This window comes from Cervus canadensis, chromosome 13, assembly GCF_019320065.1.
Source record: "Cervus canadensis isolate Bull #8, Minnesota chromosome 13, ASM1932006v1, whole genome shotgun sequence".
Classification (NCBI taxonomy): Eukaryota; Metazoa; Chordata; class Mammalia; order Artiodactyla; family Cervidae; genus Cervus; species Cervus canadensis.
In genome coordinates this window covers 29,344,553-29,370,309 of record NC_057398.1, presented here as the reverse complement: position 1 = coordinate 29,370,309, position 25,757 = coordinate 29,344,553, and the positions used below count along the sequence as shown (strand labels likewise).

Sequence of the window (25,757 nt, the reverse complement as noted above, 5' to 3'; positions counted from 1 at the left end):
CACCCAGTGCAGCCAAAAAGAAATAAATAAAAAAAATTTTTTTAAAGCAACTGAGTGTGGAGGATAGGAACCAGGAGACCTTGAGGGTAGGTAAAGAAGGCATGTACTTCTCCCCACAAGAAAAAAATCAAAGGCAATTAGAAACTCCAGGAAAAACAAAAGGAAACATTCAAGCAAATCATGAAATGGGGTCAAAAGAACTGAGGTGGAATGTGGAGCAACGGACAGACTGTGAGAAAGATTCCCATTCACCGAGATCCTGGAGACCCTGTCCGGTGTGTGGCCCTGGGGCCCAGTGTTGGCCCAATAAGGAGGGAGATGCAGTCTGGCACAGCTATGACCTGCATGGTGCAGGTAAGGAGAGCAGTGTGGGCATTTTTGTAATAGTCTCTTCAGTTGTTTGATTTATTCTTTTCAGTCATGTGCACAGTTACTTGGATTTTTGCCAAAAGGCAACATAATCCTTTTAGAAAATGTAAGTGACCCCAACCTAGAAGTCACAAACTAGAGCAAGAGGCAGGTGAATCCTGTGATGCAGGGAGGCAGGGCCTGGGGCAAAGGTGCTTCTCTCCTCAGTTCTCAGGCAAGAACCAAGTGCCTGTAAACATGATGCTGGCATGGGAGGTGCGGTCCCTGTCCTGAGACCCCAGCAGGCCCCTGGCTCTTTGGCAGATTCAGGAGACCTGTGTGTCCCAGCCCCACTGCCCAGGATGCCCCTGCACCTGCAGTTCCAGAGGCCAGGCTGTTCTGCAGAGGGCCCCCATGCCCACCCACTTCCGAGACAGAGCCTGGGCCAGGTCCTCCCAGAGAAACCCCTCTGTTTCTAGTTCTTAAGTCAGCCTCCTTCTCCTCTTCATTCAATTAGCTCTTCCCTCGCCTGCGAGCCTAGCTGATTTGGGGTAACCAACAGTGTGGGGAGGCGGTCTTCTATTTTCAGACACTAAACTGGATTTTGTTCAATAGTGTCTATAGCCACAGCTGAGTGACAGCAAAGTGAGTCTGGATGCCGAGTAGCTTCTTAAGGACAGTCAGTGCTAGAGCCACTGTTGGAGGCGTCTGACACCTGGTGTTGCCACCAAGTGTGTGGGGGCGGGGTTGCTGACACACACGCCCCTCCCAGCCCTTGCTGCTCTTGCATGCACCACCTCTCCCCTCCTCCACCCCTTCCCTGCCCCTCATCCTCAACAAGAAAGCCCGAAACCAGCCCCGCGGCCACTGCAACCCCTGCTCCCCAGAAAGGACATGGGGGAGGGGCAGGAAGAACCCCTTGATTCCCTCCCCAACCTACCCCCCCCCGGGGCCAGCCCCCCAGTCCCAGTCACTCACTCATTCTTGATGAAGGCATACTTGTTGATGGTCTCAATGACGTCTTTGAAGAGGATCTTGGAGGTCAGCGTGTAGCCATGGTGCACGATGGGCTCCCCATCAGGCCCGTCCCAGCAGTCCACTGCAGGCAGGCAGACCTCAGTGGGTTCCAGGGACTGGACCACCAAGGCCCAGGGACCCACAGCCCATGGGCTCCAACTGGAAGCAGTCTTCTTGCTCCGCAGTTAACAGCAAGAGAGACCTATGCCAGCCCCTGCCAGACACAGGGCTCCTCGGAGAGGCCAGCCCACAGCCAAGGCCCGGCCCCCAGGGCGGAGCAGGGGTGCAGGGTCCTGGAGCCCAGCACTTACCCTCCACGCAGCGGCAGCCGGCCTGCAGGACCCAGGCGTACATATCCGCCCTCGACTGGGACATGAGCTGGTCGCCCACGAGGTAGGTGTTGTGAGACGAGGTGATGAAGTAGTGGCTCAGCGGCCGTGTCATGTCCTGGTGCACGCAGTGGTGCTCCGGGTTGAAGATGTCACCAGCGGGGCTCCGCGTGTAGTTGGTGAAGCCTGTGGGGAGGAGTGTGGGGGGGCAACAAGGGGTTTAGACCCCGTGTACCAGTCCCGCACTGGGCTCATCTTGAGACCACCCACCCTCAAGGCATGTGGCCCCCTTGGCACCCCACTGGCCTGGCAGCACAGCCAGGGTGGCACCCACTCACCATCAATGCCCATTGCCCCTTTACTCTTGTTCTCTGGGCAGGGTTCAAACTGCTCAATGATGTCGCGGCAGCTCTCGAGGGTCACGCCCGTCATCTAGGCCAGAGCAGGGGCTTGAGACCAAGCTGGCCTCAGGCAGCCCCTCGTCCTCCTCCACCACGGCCAACCCTCCCACCCCACCTCTGACCACTGCATCGCCCAGGGGCCAACATGGCGTGGCTGAGACTCTGCTCCTTGTAGTGTGCTCACCCCACCAGGAGGCTCACTGGCCACCCCTAGTGTCACAAGACTTGGGACTCGATGGCCAGCAGAAGATAGAGGGTCCCCTGTCTTTGGAAGAGCTGGCGCTGGTTGAGGATCCCTGACAGGGGGAGGGTCTTTGGCCTCATCAGCTGGGCCATCCCCAGCTGACGCCATTCTGGGGGTCTCAGGACCCCCAGGGTGCGCTAGCAGGAGTGAGGCCCGGTATAAGAAGGCACAGGAGGGCCAGGATCATGTCCCATCTTGGAGGAGCGGAGGGGGCTCACCTGGCCCCTCCTGCCATCTGCCCAAGTCCCTCTCAAGAAAGTTGCACACAACAGCGGAGCCCAGGTGGCCCCATGTCAGAGGCTGAGCGATTCTTAGGGCCCCACAGTGCAGCTCCCAGGAACCCCCAGCTCTTGGAGACAGGCCCACCAGCAGGGCTTCCTGGACAGCCCCAGGAATCTAGGGCAGGTATGGATAGTGGAGTGGACAGATGGGGTCAGAGCTTGGAGCAGCTGCAGACCCAGGAGGCCAAACCACCCGGCTGATTTGGGTCCCAGACTGTAGGGAGAGTTGTGGAAAGCTTAGGGCAAAGGTCAGGGAGCAAGGGGTCAGTGCTGCCCTTCCCACACTGGGCCTCATTCCCTTCCTCCACCCCCAGGTATGCCAGCTGTTGGGACAGTTGCCCCTCAGCCTCATGCCAACACTGCCCACAGCCAGCCTGGTACCCACCTCTCCTGCCTGGGCAAACCCCAGTGTCCCCATCAGCAGGACAGGAGGGAGGCCTCAGCAAACTGCATGATGGTAGTGGTGGGGGAGGGGACCCAGGAGCACAGTGCGGGGGGCAGCTCCCCAGGTCAGGACACTGGCAAGAGGTCCAAGGTGACCACCACCCAGACCCAGGATGAGTCCACAGCCTCTCCTGGTTCCCAACACCCAGCCCCTAGCCCTTCCCAGTGGCGGTGACCCCCAGCCCATCACCATGAGCCGACACTGCACATGAGGCAGGTGGGATGAGAGCCCTGAGCAGTTCTGGGGTCAGGAAGTCTGACCCCAGAAGGGCAAGGCAGCTGAGGCCTGAAGGTTACCCCAAAAGTAGCTCTGCAAGGGTCCCGGGAAGTTACAGGCCCGGACCTTGGTCCCCATGGCCTTCTTCCACCAGCCTGGGGGCAGTGTCTATGCAGTCTGTGTCTGAGCACCCCTATCCCCCACCCCCTTGGTGAGTGCTGTCTCCTCAGAGGATGCTGACCTTCCCCTCCCCCTCCATGGACTTCCAGCCTCCATCCACCAGAGCGGGCAGCACCTGGCCTCCACGAAGACCCCTGAGTTTCAGGTCCCTGAGCTTTAGTTAGGCAATGCCCCTTGGAGGGATGGAGCTGCCCAGGGTCTAGGACAATGGGCAGGCATACTCAGCTGGCCCCCACAGGCACCCACACGTCTGCTGGACAAATGTTTGAATGAGTTGGCAATGGGCGCAGAACCCTGGGGGTGTGAGCCCAGGTGGGAAGGCTGGGTCATGGATCCTAGGCCAGGAGATGCTCAATGCTAAAGTCGGGACTGTGGTCAAGCTCTGGGCTGGGGCAGTCAGAGCTGAGCTGCCCTCCTTCCCCACCTGCTTGGCGGCGGCATGGCTGATGAGAGCCTAGGCAGGTCCAGTACATGGGCCTCAAACACCAGGCTGGTGCCCACCCTTCTCCCACACTGTGGACAGGCTCAAATGCCCAGGGAAGCTGAGGGGAGGCCACCTCGACCAGGAGCCTCGCTCCTGCTGGGGTGCCCTCACCTTCTGCTCCACCTCTAGGAAGCGCAGCAGGTCAGCAGCGTCCAGGTGGTCCTTGTGGTTGCTGTAGGTGAGCATGAGCAGGTAGAGGTCCCGGCGTGTGGACATCATCTTGTAGAAGGCACAGAACTCCTCAAAGCCGAGTGTCCCCTGGTGGTCATCTGTGTCCGCCTCCTGTAATGCAGCGTCTCTGCGTCCCCTCATGTCCCATCCTGGGCCTTGACCGAGAAGAGGCCTTCAAGCCCCCCACTCCTCAGGCAACCCTGAGTCAAGAATCACCTTTCCCCCTCCCAACAACACTGCCTGTATCACAGGCTCCTGAGGGGCTCATCACGCTCCCCAAGCCCTACAGCAGCATCCTCACTCTGCCTCTCCCACCAAGAAGCCACCACGTGATCCATTAACACAGATCTCACCCCACTGGCTCCTTCTCTAGCCTTCCAAAGTCAACCTGCACCTGAATCCGGCAATGTCCTCCCACCTGCAGCCAACAACACCCACCCAGTGCCCATACTGAGTTGTGATCTGTAATCACAGTTGGTCGCCCATCGATTAGAAAAGCACAGGACTGCTGGGCATGCAGCAATCCCTGACTTCAGCCTCTATAGCAGCAATGACAGGCCCCTGATCTCAGCCACTGTCCTCACTTTTCTCAGAGAACAGCTTACATGATACCCACAGGAACCCCCGCCCCAGGCAAGCCCACTGGGCTGCTAATGAGACCACAGGCTCCTTCATGAATCCACTAGCTCAGGAAGCATGCACTGAGATGTCAGACTCTGGGGACACCAAGAGTCAAGGCCGGGGCAGACTCAGAGGACAAGGGTACTCAGTAACGAAGTCTAGGCTGCCCAGAGGATGCCAGAGGTGTTATGGGGCAGTCAGGCCCTGAGTGCTGAGGTCAGGTCCTTGGCCCATCGGCCGGGGTGGGGGTGGGGATGTGGGGGGAGGTGACTGCCTGGCAAAAACCGACACCAGGTTCAGCACCATGGACAGCAGTGCTCGCCAGCCCTGCACGCAGTCTGCACGTCTTTCCTCCTGTGGCCACACTATCTGGGATGGCTGGAAGCAGGCCCCTCTGAATAAGGAGAATTACCCACAAGCCAGGGGGCTACAGACACCCCCAAGTCCCCGGACCCAGAGAGAGCGGGGCCCTCGGGAAGTCTGGCCCTGCCTCTCCCGACCCTGTGGCCTGGCACCAAGGTGGGCGTCCAGTAAGCCTGTCTCCTTCCAGAACCAGGCACCCAGATGGGGGTGCCCATGCCAAGGCTGGAACAGGACCAAGCCCAGAGTCACCCGTACTGAGGCCAGCAGATGCCAGTGAGGACCCCGTGTCTGCCTGGTTTGAGGGCGGCCCTGCGTCCAGAGCTGGCAGGACACACCCTGGTCAAAGGGCCTCTTGGGGACAGAGCTGGACTGGGAGCACTTCCTGGGGCCGAGGCTGGAGCTGGCAGGAATGCCCATCGGCTGAGCGTCCACCCACAGGGTCACCTGGCCTCTCTGTGGGCTCTGAGCTGGGCAGCACACTCATGGCATGACTGAAAACCCTTTGGGATGATGAGGCCCTCTGGGCCCAAAGGGACTGCCCCGACCCCTGGGCCCGAAGAATGCCTCCCGATGTGGTCCTATGGCCACTCTCTTCTCCACAAAGGGAAACCGCCATGGCTGAAAGCACACGCTGGCCGGAGCCGCGCTGCTGAGCCAGGCCTGGAGCCGCCCAGGGTGCTCATCATGCAGGAGGCCCAGGGGCCACACCGGCCTCGCCCACATTCCACTGTTATTTTAGACTTAATGAAATTATGCTCAAGCCTCTCTTTACCCACCACACAGATCTATCCTTTGATTAGGGAAGTTCCAGGCAGTAGAAACAACATTGAGATTTCTTGACAATAAAATTGATGTTAATTATCAGTGTGGCTCTGCCTGGCTGGAGGTCAGCCCTCTTTCCCTGGGCCCCCGAGTGCCCATGTAGGGCCCCATGCAGATGGGCCAGGAGGCCCAGGTGCTCAGGGAACACCGGGGACAACAACCACTGGGGGTAGAGCTGCACTCCTGGTGACAGCCCCCATTGGACTCTCTCCAGATCCTTACCGGTCCTTCTCTCTTGCCAGTCCACCTCTCCAGGTCCTTCTCAAAGTGGTCTGGACAGTGCCAGACACCACCTGGCCTGGGGCTGCTCAGGGGGCTCTGCGTGGGCCCCTCTTGTGCCCAGAGGAGCCGGAGGTGTGGGCTCCCTGGAGTTCCCAGCAGGGACATTTTCAAACCAGGACTTGACCTTAAGGTGCCAGGAGCCTGTGCCCACTCCATGAGGGGCACTCATCTCTCATCCTGCCTCTGAGGCCGATCTGAGCCCTGTTGCCTGGCCCCTGGCACAGCCTCATGTTCTGGAAGGGACTGCAGACACTCGAGCTGTCCTGAAGCAGAGCAGGCAGAGAATGGGGTGGGGGTATGGCTCTGCAAACCTTAGCCACCTGCCGGTTCCTAACTGCCCAGGCAGGCTCTGTCCCTATTGGGCCTTCAGGATGGACCATGTGAGACCCCCAGTCCTCAACCAGCATCTGAGATCATCCAACTCACCAAGCCCCTGTCCTACCCCTGCTATTTACACAGACCCACACACTCTGAGCTGGCCAGCTCCCCTCGCTCCAGCTGAACATGACCTCCTGTCCATCACAGGAGCCCAGGAGGGAGCCGCCAGGGCTTGTGCCTGGAGGGGCAGCTGGCTGTGTGTGTGCATGTGTGTGTGTGCATGCATGTGTGTTCATGTGTGTGTGTGTGTGTGCACATGTGTGTCTCTGTGTTTGTGTGTCTGTGTTTCTGTGCGTATGCATGTGTTGCATGTGTGTTGGGGCATGGCACCTCATTCAACCTCACAGAACCCTTTCCCCGGCAGCCACCAGTGAGACAGCAAGTCCTGAGTGAGGGCAGGCTTTGCTGGCCCAGCCCCGCCCAGAACCAGGACCCACTGACAAGGCCTGGCTTCCTCCTCCATCCCAGCAGGGGTTCCGGAAAGAGAGAAACTCATTACAGACAATAAAGGCAGCTGCTCAGCTGAGGATGCATTTTCAAAACTGCTAACAGCAGTGGCAGCGGACCACAGGGGAGGCGGCAGGTGACCAGCGCTGCTGCTGCAAGGCAGGGCTTCCACCCGCCATCGGGGCTGGGGAGTCGTGGGGCGGGGTGGGATGAGGGTACAGGCCCTGTGAGTGGTTTCCTTTGCCGGCCAGGCACCCACCACATGCCCAGTCCATCGGCCAGGGGAGGCCCCGGGAGCTGCTTCAGGGAACCAGCACAGCCAGAGGCAGCAACTTGGGGTATCTGACTGACCGCCCCGCAAGGGTCCAGACCAGCTGCTACCTCGCTATTTGCTTCAGCTCAGACGGCACCGCCCAGGACCCTCTGCAGCTCAGACAGGGTGGGGCTGCTCCCGACACACACCTGGGTCTGGGCTTACCTTGAACATCTGTTTCACCCTCTGCCGGGGCAGGTTCACGTTCAGCTTGTGCAGCAGCTGCAGAACCTCGCCAATGCTCAGGCTGCCGTCCCCATTCTTGTCGGCTTCATCAAATGTCTGCTTCAGCCACTTTGGGGCCAAGTTAGGGACCAACGTGGGTCCAGCAGGGCCAGCCATACCTCCCCTCCCCTCCCATTCCCGGGCAGGAAGGCATGAAGTACCCCACCCCAGTGCCCCTTCCCCCAAACACATGAGCCAGCTGGGGTGGGGAGACCACTGAGGTGGACAGCAAGGGTGCGTTCTGGGGCCCTCCCGCCCGCCGCACGCGAGGATATTGGTCCCGGGTGCGCTGGCGGCGGGCCAGGCTGTCCTCATCGCTGATGCCGGCCATGAGGTAGCGCAGGCCCGTGACCCAGGTGCGTGCCTCGTCGCCACTGGGTGAGACCAGGTCCAGCGACTCCCGGTGGCTGCCATGGTAGATGCTGAAGCAGCAGTTAGGGTCGAAGCTGCCGTCAGGGTAGCGCTGGAAGATCTCCGACTGCCGCCCCTCGCTTACCTCCTGGATGGAGTCGATGGAGACTGCAGAGGTGGGGGAGTGCAGCATGGTCATGGCCCTCCCCAGGGTTTCCCTCTTGTCTGAAGCTAGGGGAGGGGACATTTCAAGGGGCCCTTGGTGTTGCTGTTCTGTCGCTCGGTTGTGTCTGACTCTTTGCAATCCCATGGACTGCAGCACCCCAGGCTTCCTTGTCCTTCACTATCTCCTGGAGTTTGCTCAAACTCATGTCCATTGAGTCAGTGATATCACCCAACCATCTCATCCTCTGCTGCCCCCTTCTCCTCCTGCCCTCAATCTTTCCCAGCATCAGGGAAATCTTTCCCACCCTTGGGGAGAAAGAAAAACCACAGATATGCTGGAGCTGGTGAGCTCACCTCTTCCCCCTCCTCTCTGACTCTGGGGTCTGCCTTGCCTGCCTTCCCTCTGGCCATGAAAGAGGTCCATTCTCCCCAAGAGAAGGGCTGCCTTCCCCCGGTCAGCCACCCTGGGTCTGTCCTCTGCGTCCAGAGTGAGGAGAACCAGACAAGCCAATTCCATCTGTCAAGCTCCGGCCAGTTGCCTCTCATCCTGGGAAGGCAATTGCTGGCCAGCACGGCCGAGAGCCTGCAGCGACCTCTGTGATAAACTCTGGCGCCAGCAGGTGGGGGCTGGGGGTGGTGGGGTCCCGCTTCGCGTGCGCCAGATCAGGCTGCAGGAAGAATTTCATTACTGGCCACAGCGCCTGGAGCTCCGTGGAGTCTGTGTTCAGAGACTGAATCCTCAGGAAGAGATGAGCTCAGAGGTCATCCTTAGGGTCTGTTCCTGTGCATTTGGCAGGGTCCTTTCACAGATACCAGAACACAGGTAGCCAGCAGCCCCTCTGGGAGCAGGTGCCCTGAAGTCGGCATAACCAGGGACCCCTAGCATCGTACCCTCTGCCTGGCCCCTGCTGCCTCTACCCCCAGCGCCCGGTGCCTGCTCCCAGAGGCGGGCTCGGCACTACTGTGGGCATTACCGTGTCTGGTGCAGTAATGGTGGGCCTCCCCCACTCACACTGTGAAGGGTGGCCTCACTCCTCTGTCCGCTGCCCCTACTGCCCTCTCCTCAGGGGCTCCCGCTTCCCCTGCACCCCCTGCCTGAAGGGGGCCTGTCCTGCCTGCTTCTCCATCCAGCTCCCTGTGGCTCACATGTCCTTGGCAAGGAGGCAGGAGTTTGGGGCCCCCAGATTAGGGGATGCTGACAGTCAGGAAACAGCTGCCTCTCACCCCGTTCCTCTCTCCCAGGGACCTCTCCAAGGCCAGAGTCAGCTGGTGTCCCCCATCCCAAGCCTGCTGGCCTCGACCTACCACCCCCTCCCCAGAGGGGCCAGCATGACCCCGTCCACCTCTCCCCTCTATTTGCCATCCGGTGTCCTCATCACTCAGCACGATGTGAAGTTATCCCACCATTAGGTGGTGTCACCACCTCACACGCAAAGACCAGAATCACGTGGGCTAAGTTCCCACAGCAAGCCCAGCACAGGAACAGCACCTCCCAGTGGAGCGTAGGGGCTCCTGCCTGCACGGCTCATGGCGACTCTACCTCCCCAGGGCCCACAGAGCAGTCCCAGCCCCTTCCTCCAAGATGCCCTCCCAGGGGGCTCCACCGTGTGTCTCTCCTAGGCCCCGTGGTGGCAGCAGCTCCCGTAGCAACCACTGGGCTCAGGCCCTGCCCTGGCACGTCTTTGTCTCTCCAGCTGCCAGAGCCAGAGGAGGGGCAGCAAAGTCCCCTCTGTCACCTGAAAGGGCTCACATGTCCCTCCCTGACTCCCAGGACCCCCAGCATGGTCCCTGCACAAATCCTCACAGCTCATTACCCCCCTGACCCATCCAGACAGCCCTGCAGCCTCCATGCCCCTGCCAGCTGCTCACACCCCAGGCTGCCTGGGCCAGCCCTGGGCACCGGGTCCTGTCCTCAGGGTGCCCAGGGGGCCAGACTAAAGGTCTTTTTGCCTCTTAGCCCCTCCCAGCATCTGGCGCAGGACTGGGCATGAGTGCCACCCAGTCTCCACAGAGTCCCAGAGGATCTGCTGGGTGGACAGCAAGGCCGGGGCCCTCCCTCCCCAACTGCATCTAGATGCCACCGCAGCTCTCCAAGGCCAGCTGAGCCCGTGTTTCAGGCCTGGGGACTTTCAGGGCTCAGGGTCTTGCTCCCCCTCCCACTGCCCGTTGACTGCTCTGGGAGGGTCTCCTGCCCCCACCCCTGCCCCAGGACTGCCCCACTCACTCTTGGCCTTCTCATTCTTGCATGAGGAGGGTCTCCTGCCCTCCCCCTCTCCTGCCCCGGACCACCCTACTCACTCTTGGCCTTCTCATTCTTGCGTGAGGGCCGCCAGCGGATGCAGGAGCGATGCTCGTCCAGGAAGTAGAAGCGGACCAGGCCCTTGGAGCTGCCCCGGAGCTTCACCATCTGCGTCCCCGCCTGCATGGCGCTCATACATCGCTCCACTGGAGGCCCGCCAAGCCGCCACACAGACAGACCGACACAGACAGACAGACGGAGCACCGGTGAGTGCTGTGGCAGCCTCCTGCTCATCGCAGCCTCAGGTGCACCCCCAAGTGCTCACGGGGTGCAGAGACTACCCCCCACCCATCAGGGCACCAAACTCGGACCCCTCCAGGGCTGCCTGTGACCCCAGGTGCTGGCCCAGGCCACAGATCCAATCTGGGACCCTGCTCAGTGGCCAGAGTCCACACACAGTTTGGACCAGCTCTGCCCAGCCAGGATCCATGAGGCCCAGGGTGCACCCAAGGGCACAAGTCCCAGAAGGTGCTGAGCCCTCACCTTCCTCACAGGGCCTAACTGCCCCCCGACCCCTCCCTCCTCCATCCATTCAGCCTCCTGTCTGCAGCCTGCACATCTCCCATGTCCCAGGGGAGGGGATACTGGCCAGGACAGTGGCCCCCAGGGCTGGAGAGGTAGCGGGCTCCTGAAGTCCCAGGGACAGGACAGTCCTGGGCCCCCCTTGGGCCCTTCACAGCTGCTTATGGAAGGCCTAGGACCAGGAGGTGCTCTCTGGGGAAGCACCAAGTCATTAACCCACAGGATCCCCTGATGAGGGGCCCTTAAGTGGTGTGGAGGCCTGTAGCAGTGCCAGCCCCAAGAGACAAAGCAGTGGGAGCTTCTCAGAGGAAGCCAACCTCTGTTCTTGAGCTGCAGGCATGGTGGGCTGCGGGGGGTGGGCGGGGGCACACAGCAGGGAGGGGAGCACAGGGTGGTGGGCGCCGCTGAGACACCAGGAGGTGAGGGGATGGCATGGCATTGGGGACATAGTAGCAGGTGGAGGGAGGAGGCTGGGGGTGAGGACAGGGACAGTCCAGGGGCCTAGAACAACTGGGCCAGGCCAGCCCCTCTGGGATAGACACTACCATCCCATCCTCCCCGGAGCCTCACCACAGTCAAGAGCACCCACTCTGCCAGCCTCCCAGGCTGACACCTCTGACCCCAACATGCTGGCCTTGCCCCACTGGGGCTGAAGGTGCCACTGACCCCAAAGTACCAGGAACCCCCTCAGAGAGTGTCCGGCCAGCACATCCACCAGCACCATGCCCCTGGCCCCTCCTTGCCCCTGACTCCCCCACCCCTTCCTTCCCCACTGCCCGCCTGGGGTTCAGCCTCCAGACCCTGAGGTGGGGGGGTCAGAGAGGCAGACCGGGGGATGCTGTCAGAGTCCCAAGACCCTCAGGGGGAAACCGAGGGGTTGGGAGGTTATAGGTTTGCATGGGGGGTGGTGGGAGCTCCCAGGCTTTTCACACCCCAAGGAGCAGCTCCACCCTCCTGATTCCAGTGACCCTGGGGATGGGCAGGGCTCTGGCAGGGAGGAGCAAACCAGTCCCTGCCCCAGACGACCATGCGGGCAGGCCAGCCCCCTTACCTAGTGGACCAAGCTGCCACTGCGGGGACACAGCCACGCTCCCACCGACCCAGAGGAGGGCCTCTGCCAGGCAGGCCATGGTTCCCTTGGTCCGGCTGGGGGTAAGCGGCCAGGGGACGGACATGCCCCGATGATGGCCGGGGTGGGTTCACAGAGGCCAGGGAGGACCAGTGCCCCCCACCCTACCTAGGCAGTGGGTCAGGTAGTGGCGGGCAGCCCCGGGGCTCCACAGGGCCCCCTTCTCTCCACGGCTTCTTCTTTCCCTCTTCACTGGCCTCTAGCTCCCCCGCAGGGCTGCTCCCAGGCACCTCTGGCATTGGCCTGACTGTCACCTGCTGTCTCTGATGGCCCCTGTGCCAGTCTGCCCCCCTTCCAGGGCCACGGAGGGGTCCTGGGAGAAGCTGCAAAGCAGGGTCTGGAGGTGGAAGAGCCGCAGCACCGCTGCCCACCCCGCCTACCCTCTGTCCAATCCCCTGCGCTAATCCAAGCCTGGATCCGGCCCAGCTGGCCAGAGGATTTAGGCCAAGGGAACTCCCAGCTGGGGACCGGCAGGGACTGGCAGTGTCGTTCGAGGCCCCAAGTCACCAGCCCCTACAACCGGCTGAGTAAGGACAGGCAGGACAGATGGGTGGTCTCCCTGGGGACCCAGAGAACACAGCTGTGAGGCCTGGGGTGATGATCCTCACAGGACCATCACTGGAGCACACTCTCAGGTCCTCAGAGGCAGTGTCCCCCACCCTTCCCATGCAGGAGGCCCTGCCCCAGCCAGCAGGGTTGGCTGCCTGGCTCACGACTGATCGGTCCTGAAGGAGGAGAGCTGGGCCCAGGAAGGACCAGCCTCTGCCCGCTGACTGGACACAAGGCCCAGTCAAGGCCACCCAGCCAAGGCCCAGACAAGGGTGGCTGGGTGCAGCCAAGCCCAGAAGGAGCCAACTGCTCTGTGGGCAGCTCTGGGGCAGCAGGAGAGGTGAAGCAGAGAGCACACCCTCCTCTCGTGGGCCAGGGACCGCCGGGTGTCTGGAGCTTCCAGGGCAGGCCAGCCTGGCAGGCAACAGGGCACAGGCTAGAGGGCAGAACCCCACTGAGTCACAACAGCTGACCCCAGGGAGGACCTCACGTTCCTCTTGCCCCTGGTCCATAAGCCCCAGCCACCCCGTGCCCCCACCCAGGCCCGCAGGGACAGCGACAGTGCTGGGCTGGCACCCCTGAGTCCTCATTGCCATAAACCCCATGGCTCCTGAGCGGTGCGTCAGCCTTCCCTCCCCAGCACAGATGGTCAGGGCCAGACCTGGGCCACAGAGACCGGGACAGAGGGCGCCGGAAACCAGGCAGCCTGGAACACCCGCTGGGGTCCTCATTGGCTCAATGGGGAACCTCACTGGCTCCAGTATGGGGGTGTCCTCCCCTTCCACCCCGTCCAAGGCTCCCCGCTCAGGTCACGCCCTTGGGCTCTCAGCTGATCAAGGGTCTCCTACTACCACCACCTGGGGGCCTTGGGTCCCCATCTTCTTGGGCAGAGCCTCTGGGAGAGGGCAGGGCACAACTCCTGAGTCCCAGACTCCCTGCGTCGTCATGGCTACCCTAGGCTGTAATCCTGCACTGACCAGGCAGATGAGGTCGGGCTAATCCAGCTTCACTTTGGGCTCTGCAGCCAGGGCTCCTCTACCGCCCAGGGGACCCACACCACCCCTGATGCTCCATGAGACAGGTGGGCACAGGACTGCAGCCACTGTGCAAGGCTGCAGGACACTGAGGGGAGCCCCCACCCAGGAGCGCTGCATCACCCCCATGGTGCACCTGAGGACACTAGGTGCAAAAGCTATGCCCCAGGTAATTGCCAAGCTGGGCTTGAACCCATGACAGGCCCCAAGCCCAAGTGGCTCAGTCCCTCAAACCAGGAGGCCTGGGTCCCCTGCTTCTCACCACCCCCCACCAAGGGCACCAGGCTGGCAACACCATCTGGGAACCCACATCCACACAGTCGCCTGAGCCAATCCCACCCTTCACTCCATCAGAGTTACACTTGGGGCCCAGGACCTGAGAAACCCCCTCCAGGGTTTGGAGTCCTCTGTCCTGTGACCCTGGGGACTCTTTCAAGGCTCCTCATCCACCTTGCAGCTACTGATGGGACCGTGTATTCGCCTCTGCAATCCCCACCTCCGGGCAAGGAAGCCCAAGCCTGTCCTGCTCTGCCCCTGCACTGGCTGGGACTTGGCACCCGAGTGTGGGTGGGCACAGGGCCCAGGCCACCAAGCCAGCTCCAGGAGGTGACACGGAGCCAGCGTCTGGCCCAGCCGTCCAACCTTCTAAGGCTCAGCCTCCTGAGGCAGCGCCAACTCCCCCAGCTGCAGCCCTGGGGGACCCTGGTCAGTGGACACAGCAGACAGGGGGCGGGCACCTCCTGAGGCAGGGAGAGAGCACAGTGCCCTCGATCCCACAGCAACCCCCAGAAGAGAGGCCCCAGGGGCCCACCCCGCCTCAGCTGCTGCCCCACGGCAGGACTGCTGGCCGGGACGCCTGGCCGTGGCACCTGCCAGGAAGTGGAGGCCTCAGGCGCCTCACCTTGCCCCCGCCTCTGTTCCGCTGACTGTCAGAAGGCGGCCCCCAGCCCTCCCCTCCTTCCTTCCCCAAGCCTTGAGGAGGACGGCGGCCATGGGACACGAGCGGCCACTGCTTCGAGGAGGGAGTGCCCTCACGGTCCGGTCAGAAGCTGGGCGGCTCTGGCTTAATTTTGTTTTTACGGCCAAGATCGATCTTGTCCTAACACCTCCACCTCCCCCTTAGGAAGACTGGAAAATCAATTTAATCTTCCAACAAAACCCACAAATTACACCCACAGTCTTCCTGGCGTGAGCACACACACACACACGCACACACACACACACTCATGCATGCACACGGACTCTTGCGGCGCCCGGGCTCTCCACGCGGGGCATCTGCCTTGTCCACTCGCCTTTCAGGGGCAAACCTGCATCTCCTCTCCTGCTCGCCTGCCTCCAGCCCCTCCCTCCTCTGAGGCTTCTGCACTTTCCTGAAGAACCTTTGAACAGGCCATTCCTGCATCCACTCTGCTCAGAGTGGTCAGCGACAGTGGGACACATGGGCCCAAGGCTGCTCTGGCCCTGCCCCCACTGCAGGCTCCCACTGGGTCCTCAGCCCTCCGCCCTCTCCCCATACTGCATGGAGGGCCCAGCTCAGCATGCAGTGGGCGCTCAGACAGTGCTTGGCTGGAGAAGGGGAAGGAGGACAGGGCCAGTGCGCTGGGCTCCAGCGCCCACGGGGCCTCAGCCCCTGGCCGGCGCCTCCAGGAGGGAGGGACGGGCCCACTCACATATGGCGGAGATTATTTAAACGTCTAGAAGCAGCGCGTCCCCCCGCACGTCTGGGAGCCTCCTCCCCAACTATTTTTATTTTACCAGGCAGTGTGAGCTGGCGCCTTCAAGTCCACCCTCCCAGGCGAGACCTCGGGGAAGCTGTGCCCAAGGCCTGGGGGCACAGAGCCCAGGCTGGCCCGAGGGGTCCACACCAGGCAGTGGAGTTGAAGGGCCACTTCACCAGGTCAGCAAGGCCTGGGCCTGGCCCCCGACAGTCCTGGGGTAGGGCTGAGGGCTGGTGGCGGGGGCAGCTGCCGGGGAGGGAGACACTGTCACCAGGCTGTGCCCTTTTCCTCCTGCTGGGCCCCTCCCGCAGGCAGGCAGCTCGGTCCTCCAGCACAAAGAGGAGCCTTTGGTTGGCGGGGGCCTGGCCCGGATGTCTCACCCAGCTGGGCAGTGAGGAGGGTCAGTGGGGGCAGGGGTGAGCGGCCAGGCTCTGCTCTGCCATCTCGGGCTGCTTCTGACTACCAGCCCTCTGCTAGCCTGCGCACTGGATCTCAGGAAGCTGGGGATCAAGAGTGTTCTAGAGGATGGGGACAGACTGACGGCCAGCCTTGCCCCATCCAGCAGGCCAGTCGGGCTGAGCTTGTCCCTTCCACCTGCCCAGAGGCCCTTGGTGCTCCTGCTCTGGCCGGGGACAGCAGCAGCCTCCCTACCACCCTGCTCCCTCTGCAGCCGGTGGCCCAAGTTCCCGCCAGGATCAGTCCCAGGAGGGCCTGCGGAATCTTTCTGTCCACCAACCAACAGAAAGCAGAGCCGAAGCACACACGGGGGTCGAAGCTGTCCACAGCTGTCCCACAGCCTCCTGTGGCAGTGGGCACGGTGGACAGGACACTTTCTGGGGCAGGGGGTGTCCGGCGCCCTGCACCTGCACCCTGGAGAAGCCCCTTACCACACAGTGTGCCCCCACACTGTCCTGGAGCCATCTGAGCACCACCGTTTCCAACATTCAGCCTTCCTCTGCCCACATAGCAGAACCGGAGTCACCTCGCACCAGCCAGGGACAGTGCCAGCCCCGGGTCCCCTGCCCGGCTATAGTGGTACTCATCCCATTCCACAGATTTCTGGAGAGGACTCCTCTAGCAGTGTTCATGATCTCCAGCCCCCAAACGCACCCCAATGCCATGTACTGAGGGCTCCCAAGTCTCCTCATGGCATCACTGGGCAAGGCTGTGAGGCCATGTGGGCCAGCACACATCAGGATGGGTCCCGGGGAGCCACCGGGAGTGGCTGGAGGGGGAGGGAGCAGCTCACAGCGGCACTGGAGGGGGGGCACTTTCCTGAAAAGTCACCAGATGGAACCTGGCCTACCTGGGGGGAGGAGAGGAAACTCCTGCCGTGCTGGGGGTGGGGGGGCAGCTCCGAGGGAGGGGTCCTTGTGTACTGACGAGCCTGTCCTGCCCCCACCCCATACCCACCCAGGCCCCGTGGGGAGGCCGCACAGCAGCTGTGGGCTGGATGGCCCCCAGGCAGAGTGGGCACAGAGCCACAGAGAAGCAGAGAAACAGAGGACACCCGGGCCCGTCCCCCAGCCCAGCCACGCCTCCCAGCCAGGGCACTGGCCACCTCCAGGCAGCTTCCTCGAGAACCCTGGGGCCTGGGCACTGAGAAGATGTCCCAGGATCGGACGGGCCCCCAGAGTCTGACTTCCTGAAGCTGCCCACCCTCCCCACCAAGGGCTGGCCAAACAGCCCACTCCTGCCTCCTGCTCTGGGGGCCCGGTGGACCCCATACTCATACCACTTGCTGACCGAGGGGGACACTGAACCTGTCCCACTGGCAGGGCCACCACAGGGCCCTGACCTCCAGGAGGAGTTTCGGAAGGAAACAGAGCTTGGCTGAGGCAGGCCGAGGCCTGGGCCAGGCTGGGTCCTGTTCAATGTGAAGTAGAGACCACCCTGAGTCACCTCGAAGCCTGTCTGTGGGTCCCTGGATCTAAGCAGGCTGAAAAAACCCCCCGGGACCTGGTTGCGGGGTGACTTCCTCATGGCTCGGAGACTTCCTGGGCCACCATGCCTGTGTTCCCCACCCTTGGGACACAGAACTAGAGGGGGTCCAGGGGTCCTGGTGCAATGGGAGCAGGTGGACTCAGAGCTGCTCACCCCCCCTTGGCTGACCCACCTTGGGCCCCTCCACGCAGGCTGCCCAGCAGGGGTGGAAACCCTGGCCCACTTCCTCTCCCCACACTTCCCAGGAGTGGGGAAGCAGCCTGTCCTGGGGAGGGAGCCTGCTGTCCCACCTGGAGGCCCACGCCCACTGGCCTGCCCCACACAGGAAGGCCGTCCAGCCGGTGGGAGCCCACGTAGCGGAGCAGAAAGTGAAGTCCCGGGTAGAAACAGACGTTTCCGATTACTCATACCCCTCCTCAACGCCCCTCCCACCACAGCCCTCAGTGAGCGTGGAGCTGGCCTGGGCTCAGCACAGGAGGGGCCCCGAGCCCCTCAACCACCCACCCCCAATCCCACCCCAGGAGAGGAGCACTTCCCGGTGGGAGCCGGGCCTCTGACGTTCCAGGAGCCCCAAACCACCGCCATCCGCTCATTAGCTGGGCAGATGGAAGCTGGACCCAAAACTCCAACCATCTGCTCCATCCTCGGCTGCACGTTTGAGGCTGTTCTCTCCCCGGAGAGGGACCCCAGCAGAGAAGGGCCAGGCTGCGTGCCCCCCAACTTGGCCAAGCCCTCTGCCCAGAGGATGGGGCACGGGGGGTGGGCTCCCAATGGGTCCTGCTATTGACAGCCCACTCCCCTCCCAGGACCAGTCTCCTCCCTTGCTGGTGGCAGACCCTGGCCATGTCGGGGCTACCTCGACCTTGAGGTCTTGGGGCCACGTGGCAGCAGCCACACCCACACAGTCTGCAGGCGGGCACCCTGTACCCTGAGGCTCTGAAGGAGGCTGGGCCAGGCCAGAGCTCCCCGCAGGTCAGACTGGCAGGAACACGCTGGGTCAGGCCCTCCCCAGGGACCACCCACCCATGGGAGCCCTGCCCTGCACTGGGGGCTGCGGTCAGGGAGTGGGTGCTCCCAGGGTGGCATGAGCATGCAGCCAGGCCAGGAACTGTACCACCATTGCATCTGTACCACCAGCCACACTGTCCTCCACTCATAAAAGGTAACTCAGCTCGGGGGAGTCGGGGGAGGGACAGGAGAGGGGACAGGCAATCCTGGAGCAGCCACATGGGCCAGGCACACTCTTCTCAAGGCCACCCTATGCAGGCAATCCCATGCTGCCCTTCTCTTCCACGAGAGGCTGAGAGAGGGCCAGTGCCTTGCTTGAGGTCACACAGCTCATCAGAGGCACCACCAGGGACCCATGCTCAGTCTGCTGGCAATAAAGCCCCTGTCTTCTACACAGGCTCTCCAAGGCCCTCCCCTCAACCCTGGCCCTCCCTCATGCCCATGCCAATCAGAGGGCAGAACAAACTAGGTCTAGAACAACCGGATCCAGACAAGTCACCAGAAGGCTGCTCCTGCTGTCCTTGGAATCCCAGCCCTTAACTTAGAATCCCAGTTCTTATGTTGTCTGGCCAGAGTCACTCCTGCTGCAGCCGTGGGGCTGGCCCCCTTCCCTCCCTGCCTCTCCCACCCCTGATCCAGACCAAGTGCTGCACTGGGGACACACAGAGACCCTCTTTGGAGAAGTTCTGTCCATCCCATCCCTGCAGGATAGACCCCGACACCCAGCACTTGGCCCCTCTACACTCAAGTTCCTTGTGCCAGGAAGCTCCGGGCAGCCTCAGAGGACTCCTGCCACCCCTGCTGGCTGGGGTTGTCTGCCCGGGGCAGTGCCCAGGCCCCTGGGTCAACACAGCATGACAGATTTGAGCAGGAAATCGCCCACATAGGTGCCAGAATTCAGCAACAACGGGCAGGTCCCTCAGGCAGAGGCTACCGCTGCCCTGTCCATGGTGCTGATAGAGGGTTGGGACTGCCTCCACTGCCCTGGATGGGGGTGGGGGTGAACAGGCTCAGCCCCAGGGTCCTTCAGGTCAGGACACCCCAAATTTGCACCCCCACCAAGGTTGCTGTCCACTGGGGGCAGGCTGGCAGTCAGGGACTGTGTTGGCTCTGCCAGGCACCTCTTCCCACTGCCCATGGGAGTGGGATGCCAGCACAGGTAGGGACGATGTGGGGCCAAGGGGCGAGCAGAGGGGGGGATATGTGTGTGTTGGTGTGAATGGGATTGCCCCAGAGATCTTCGATCAGAGTGGGAGGTGGGTGGGAGTCAAGCATTGCCCACGTGGGGTCAAAGGGTCACCAATGGGCATCTCAGCACCCGGTCCTGGGCTCCGGAGCGGACCGCAGCCTTCCTCCAGCCCCTCCCGACCCCTTACCTTGGTCCCGGCTGAGCCCGCCAGGGTCCCCAGGTGCTTCCATGGACCGCAGGCGCCACCCCCACCGCTACCGGAACAGCTTGAGGGGTCCCCAGGCAGCGTGCTGGCCCCGTGAGTCCGTCAGAACCGGGCGCCCCTTGCGCGCCCATGCCCGATCAACGAGCTGAGTGCTGCCAGAGCTGCCGCTGCTGCCGGGACCGCCCCTCCCGCGGGAGCCCCGCCCGCCTTAACCCTTCACTACCACTGCCACGGCCAGGCTGGGAACCACAGAGAGTGGGACGGAGCACCCCGGGCAGGGGTGGGGGTGGGGGTTGGCATGAGGAAGACACTTCTCCAGCAGAGGCTCCGGGCACCACCCCTGGCTGTCCCTGACCTCACTCCCATCCTCTGGGCCAGCCCTCCTACCAGAAGGGGCAGCTGCATGCAACTGTCCCAGGAGCCAAATGTGGCCCCAGCTGGCATCCCCCGACATCACTGCACAGCCCCCTCCCAGGCAGGTGGGCTGGATCCAGGACAAGTCACTCTGCCCCACAAGGGGCCCCCATGAAGGTTCAGCACTTCAGGGGTGACATTTCACTGGCTGTCCTGGTGGGGGTTGTGCAGGATGACAACAGTGGGGGTCCAGGAGCCCCTGGTGACAGCCCAGTCTATTAGCATCCAAATCCCTCCTGTCCCCTCCCCTGCCTACCAAAGTCTGTGGGGTCTGGGAGGCGGTGGGGCTGTGGGGTACCAGAGAATAGTCCCCTAGCATGCTGCCCAGGGCAGGCCCTGCCAGGAGCCAAGCAGGGGCACAGTCTCAGGAGGACAAGTGTGGAGCAACACCCCGCCTCAGCCCCGACCCCCAGCAAAGCCTGCCTCTCTGGCAGTGCTCCAGTTTGACCTGCTGTAGCACCATCGCAGGGAAACAACACTTCCCAGATCAACACAAGAGGTTTCTCTCCCTCGGGTGCTGCTTTGAAAGCTGCTGCTTCTGCCCGAAGCCCCGTCTGACAGGGCTGACCCACAGCCCAGGGGCATCCTGGGGAGGTTTACAGGGATGAGGGAGCCCGGCCTGGGGCCAGGCAGGCAAAGGGCCTGAGCAGGAGGACTGGGGGCTCCTCGGGGCTCTCTGAGCCACTGCCTCCCCAGGGGCTGATGGCTTCCTGCCAGGCGAGGCCCCCAAGTACGGATGGGGAATGGAGCCACATGGGCTGTCACCACCACCACCTGGACCCTCCCCAGGGAGGGCCCAGGGTCACCTGCCCGGCCCCCTGAGAGGGCAGGGAGCAAAGCGGGGAGAGGCAGTCCAGCAGCCACACCTGGGCTTGGTAAGTCCGGTCCCCACTGGGGATGGGCCAGCAGTCCCAAACTCTCAGAAGGGGAGAAACCGGGGCAGGAAGGGGGGAACAAGGGAGAGGAGATGACAGGCTAGACCAGATCTGAGATGGAGAAAGTGCCAGGTGGGGGACGGGGGGCAGGGGTGTTGGGGAATCACAGGACCCTGGGGGCGGGGTTCTGGAAAGCCCAGCACGTCTCCCTGGAGTGGACCAAAGGCCCCTTAGCCCTCCCCTGCAGAGCAGCCGGATGAAACTCAAGTTCAGGTTCTAATGAATAATCCATCGGTGTCGCCAGCCCCGCCCACTGAGCTCAGCCCAGCGAGGTGATTTCCGTTACTGGGGCCTGCGACTAAAGGCGGTGATTAGAAGCTGCCTGCTGCACATGTTAATTTGCTTAAGATTCTGATCTCCTAAATCTCCTTTCTGGGCATTTAAGCAAAATTCCGCCTTTGGGAGCATGTGATGTGGCCTGGCTAGTGTGGATGGGGCTGCACGTGGAGGAAGGGCCACCAGCCTCCAGTTCAGGAGTTTGATTTCCTTCTTGTTTGAAGAAGCAAACAGGAGGACAGTCAGGTGATGGGGAGTGGGCACAGGGCCCCTGCCCAAGCCCCCTCTCTGGGGTGGGTGCCCTGTGCCCCTGAGCCTCAATTCTGTCCTCCAGGCTGGGCGCACTGCCCTCTCCCCCACCCCCCTCCTATGTGTGACACTCCTGCTTTGGGATCAGGCCCGGCTGCCTCAACCTGCTTCGGCTTGACTGGGGGACCAAGGGCCTTGCTCGGGCCTGGGGTTACAAGGAAGGAAGGGGCTTCCCAAGCCCTGGGGACAGAACCAAGACCTGGACACCCAGAGCTGGGCGGTGCATTTGGCCCCACAGGTCAGAACAGTTGACGAGGACCAAGCCCAGCACTGTGGCCCCTCTACCCCACTCTCTAGGGCGGGGCCGCATCCCAGCTCTAAAACGCTGTGTCTGGCAGGGGCTGGTCTGAGGTTGGATCTGGTCATGAGCTCCAGTTGGGTTCAAACTTCAGTGCCCAAGCACTGCTGGGAGGAGTCAGGAGACTGTGCCCTAAGACACGGGCGCCAGCCTGAGCCTTGGACCCAGAGCCCTTGGTTTCCAGGCAGGCCTGCAAGTTGGGCGGACCTCACATGCCACCTTGGTTTCCCTACCCGAACTGGAAACACTGCACATGTGTCCCCATGACCAGACTCTGGATGGGGGCAGCCACTCACTACCAGCTCCTGATAGCCAGGGCCACCTCAGGACCCTGCCGAGCCCATCCTCCCCGCCTCAGGCTCCCTGACCAGACCTGAGCTGGCCCTGATCCCCCACGACATGCACCAGGGGTCGCCTCCTGCTAGCGCCATGCTCAGTGTCATGCGTGTATACCGCCATCACCCCTGACCCTACAGTGTCTCCACCTAGCTCTGTCTCTGCTGGGGGTGGGAGGCTCTAAAGACTGGAGAGACTCCGAGAGGCGCGGGGCCGCCCAGGGTCTCAGAGGGCAGAACCTGGTCCCCAACTCCCACGGCCCACCAGTGCCCTTCCACAGCCTAAAACCCACCTCCCACTTAAGAGTTTCACGGTTTACTTAAAGGGGATGGCACAGCCCCTGTCCTGTGGTCCTGCCAGAAGAGGTCCTACAACCTCTGATCCCCAAAGATGCATCAGGCAGCCTGTCCCTGAGCAAGGTTGGAGACCTGGGCCATGACCAGGACAGAGTCTCTTCGGGCTCAGGGGACCCCCAATGGCCTATGTGAATGCACATGTGTGTGCCCCGGGGCTAGAGGGTACCCCTGTGCACAGCCTGTGGCAGCCTCTACATGACCCTCCGGCCTCAGCTACCCCATCTGTAACTGAGGAAGTTCCAGCAGTTCTGAGGGGGTGGCCAGCCTGGAGCCCCAGCTGAGACCATGGATGAAGGTCTGGAGGGCAATGAGGAGCAGTGGGCACCAGGAGGGATTGTAGCTGCAGCCAGGCCATCTTGTGCCACAGGTCCAAGTGCGACACCCCTGGTGGGGGCCACCGTGGGAGGAGCCCAGCCCTGAGCAGTGCCTGGGCTGCAGGACAGCTGGGCAGCCTGGGCGACAGTGGCCATGGAGCTAGATGGCCCTCAGGAGCAGACAGCCTTGAGGAATCGCCTTCCCACTGGTGGAGTAAGAAACCCTCAGAGACCTTCACAGGGCACCTCAAGGTTCCGGCTTCCGACTCCTACATGAACCTCCAGGGAGATGTGCCCCAGGACCCTCTGCAGGACACCAGCGTGCGGCCACAGCCCGGTTGCCTGTGAGGCTCTGCCGAGGGCCCATAGTCACCAGGGATCCAGCGCACAGCAGAGAGGCCCTGGTGGGTCCCTGATTCTGCTTCTCCAAGGCTGCTTCAGAATATCCCAGTTAGCAGGGCCCTCAAGGCACCAGGTCCAACGTCTCTTCTTTTCCACAAGGAAAACCAAGCAGAGGGGTCTCACCCAGGGTTCACGGCCAGGCAGAGGCAGAGCAGAGACCAGGACCTAGGTCCTGCCCCCAGGCAGCACCCCGTCCAGATGGGTCACCCCAACAGTCACACTGGCCCCTGCTGCCGCCTCCAGTGTGGGCGCCGTGGCCCAGCGCGCACACGCATGTCTTAATCACCTCTGCGAGGAGTCGAGCGCTTGTTTAAAGATGGAAAGGAGGCCCCTTGGGCAACAAGGCGGTACTGACAGCCCCGCTGCTGGGAGTGACACAGCCCAGCAGCGGCACTGGGGAAGTTTTATTAATTATTCAACAATGAAACCAATTTAGTGTCGCTTTCTTGGTTGGTTTGAGAGTTCTGTAAACGTTACGGCTTCTGTTAAGGGACTGAGAAGCCCGGGAGGCCTTCATGGGTGGCCTGATGCACCCACACCATCTTAGATACGCACTCAACACACCAGTACGGGCTGAGCAACATCCTGCCTTGGGAAGTAGCCAGGGAGGCAGAGGCAAGTGGCACACGGAGGCCAGGCAGGGGTCAGCCCCGCTGTCTGGGCCCTGAGATGTCCCCCTATGAAGATTTCCTGCTCCCTCAGGCCCTGATCCATGGGGTCACCCCTGTGATGAGCTGAGCCCAGGGCTTGGGCCTGAGGTTGCAGTCACAGAGGAGCACTTGGCCTGGCTGGAGAGGACTGGCCAAGAGCAAGCAGCCTGACCAAGCTGCCTGGAGTGACCACAGCTGCCCAGAGAGACCACAGGCCATGGGAGGAGACGGGGGCAGGGTGTGAGGTAGCAGTGAGGTGTGTGGCCATCTCAGGCCAAGCTCCAGAGAGCATCTGGGAAGATGACTGAGAAAGTGGAAGCCAAGGAACCAAGAACTGGACAGAATCGTGGGGTACAGGGTGAACAGCCCAGGAGACCCCGACACAGACATCCTGGGTGGGAAGGGTGCTGCTCTGGGCCTAGCATCCCCACCACACTCCACCCCCCACACTCCCACGCCAGCTCCCTACAAGGGCATGAACCTGCCTTCTGGGGCCCCAAGCCCGGCGGAGCCAAGCGACCCTTCGAAAGGAACATCGTCGCTCGATCCCCAGGCAGGAGAGGGATAAACAGAGTCACACACAGCAAGGAGGGGCTGGGTTTGAGGTCGGTGGATTCAGGGGGCAATAGGGGCGGTGGAGTCCCACTGACAAGGGAGGTTCCCATCGCCACAGCCGCCTCAAGGGTCACCGGGCAGGATGAGGGCCAAGGCCCCAATATGGCCAGATCCCTAAGACCTCAGGTCAACCCGTGGGAGGAGGCAGGAAAAATAGGCTGGCAGAGAGAGGAGGACATAGACAGCGGGGAGGAAGAAGGAGTTCCCAGAAGGTTTTGCCTGAATGGCCAAGGCCACACCCTCACGTGCAGGCCCCCAGCTGCCCAGGGGCCCGGTCCCCACTCAGGCAGGGGCACCGCAGCCATGACACACATCCACTCACCTCCCCCCACCCTTCCCCTGGGACAGTCTTGTGCCTAGATCACCAGAGGGGCCTGGCGAGGTCACTGGGTCAGGGCCCAGCCCCAGGCTGCTGCGGCCCCCCAGACACAGCCCACGGGAACAGCACTGTCCTCACTGCCTGGCGTTGCCGCCCTGCACCAACCTGACCTAGATTCTGCGCCCTCATGCAGAGCTGGGCAGAGCCATGGCCGCCTGGCACCAAGCAGTGGGCTGGTTTCCAGGCTAAATGTGGCCGCAGAGCCGCTGGCCCAGCCCACCCAAGGCAACCCCCAACACCCCAGAAGTGGCCTACCATTGATCCCATAGCAGGCTGGGCCAGCCCCCAGGACCTGGGCGTCCTCTTCAGCCTCACCAAGCTGTGCACCATCTTGGCACCTGTGTGCCCCTGGGCACGGGGACGGAAAGCCACTTGGCCACTTGCATCAACTAAAACTATACACATCTTTGAAATTAGAAGCACGTGCATGCCAAGCCCAGCCTTTGGCCACCAGGCCCGCAAGCCTTGGATATCCTCCTGGGTCAGAGAGGCACAGGTGGCATGCATCCCCATGCTCTGGCCACATTCGGCCACCCGTGCCCCTGGGCTGTCCTTCCTCGCTCTTCCCCCGACCTGTTCCACTTCTACACACAGACCCCCATCCCAGCCAACAGCCAATGTTTATTAAGCACCTGCTGTGTGCCAGGCATTGCGCTTGGGGCTGGGAAGGGAGTGATGAGTGAAGTGGAAGCAGCCCATGCCCTCAGGGAGCTTGCGGTTCAGGGAAGGTGGAGGAGTGGCCAGGAGTCCCAGGTTCCTGGGAGAGCCGTGGGTTGGGTATGCAGAGTAGGGG

At 62.2% G+C, this 25,757-nt stretch overlaps 1 protein-coding gene across 3 annotated transcripts in view; it reads right to left on the bottom strand.

Moving 5' to 3' along the window:
* PLCH2 (phospholipase C eta 2) overlaps positions 1 to 25,757 on the bottom strand; it is a 65,146-nt gene that overhangs the window by 14,279 nt on the left and 25,110 nt on the right. For 2 of the 3 annotated variants that reach the window (XM_043486082.1, XM_043486083.1), the window contains exons 3-9: positions 10,382 to 10,528; positions 7,843 to 8,086; positions 7,508 to 7,637; positions 4,057 to 4,227; positions 2,033 to 2,126; positions 1,677 to 1,880; positions 1,327 to 1,447 (exon numbers count right to left, since the gene is read on the bottom strand). In XM_043486082.1, the coding sequence (XP_043342017.1) occupies positions 1,327 to 1,447; positions 1,677 to 1,880; positions 2,033 to 2,126; positions 4,057 to 4,227; positions 7,508 to 7,637; positions 7,843 to 8,086; positions 10,382 to 10,528 (1,111 nt within the window). Of the gene's footprint in view, positions 1 to 1,326; positions 1,448 to 1,676; positions 1,881 to 2,032; positions 2,127 to 4,056; positions 4,228 to 7,507; positions 7,638 to 7,842; positions 8,087 to 10,381; positions 10,529 to 19,662; positions 19,817 to 25,757 lie in introns of those variants that run through there. The other variant, XM_043486084.1, reaches the window with a different exon arrangement.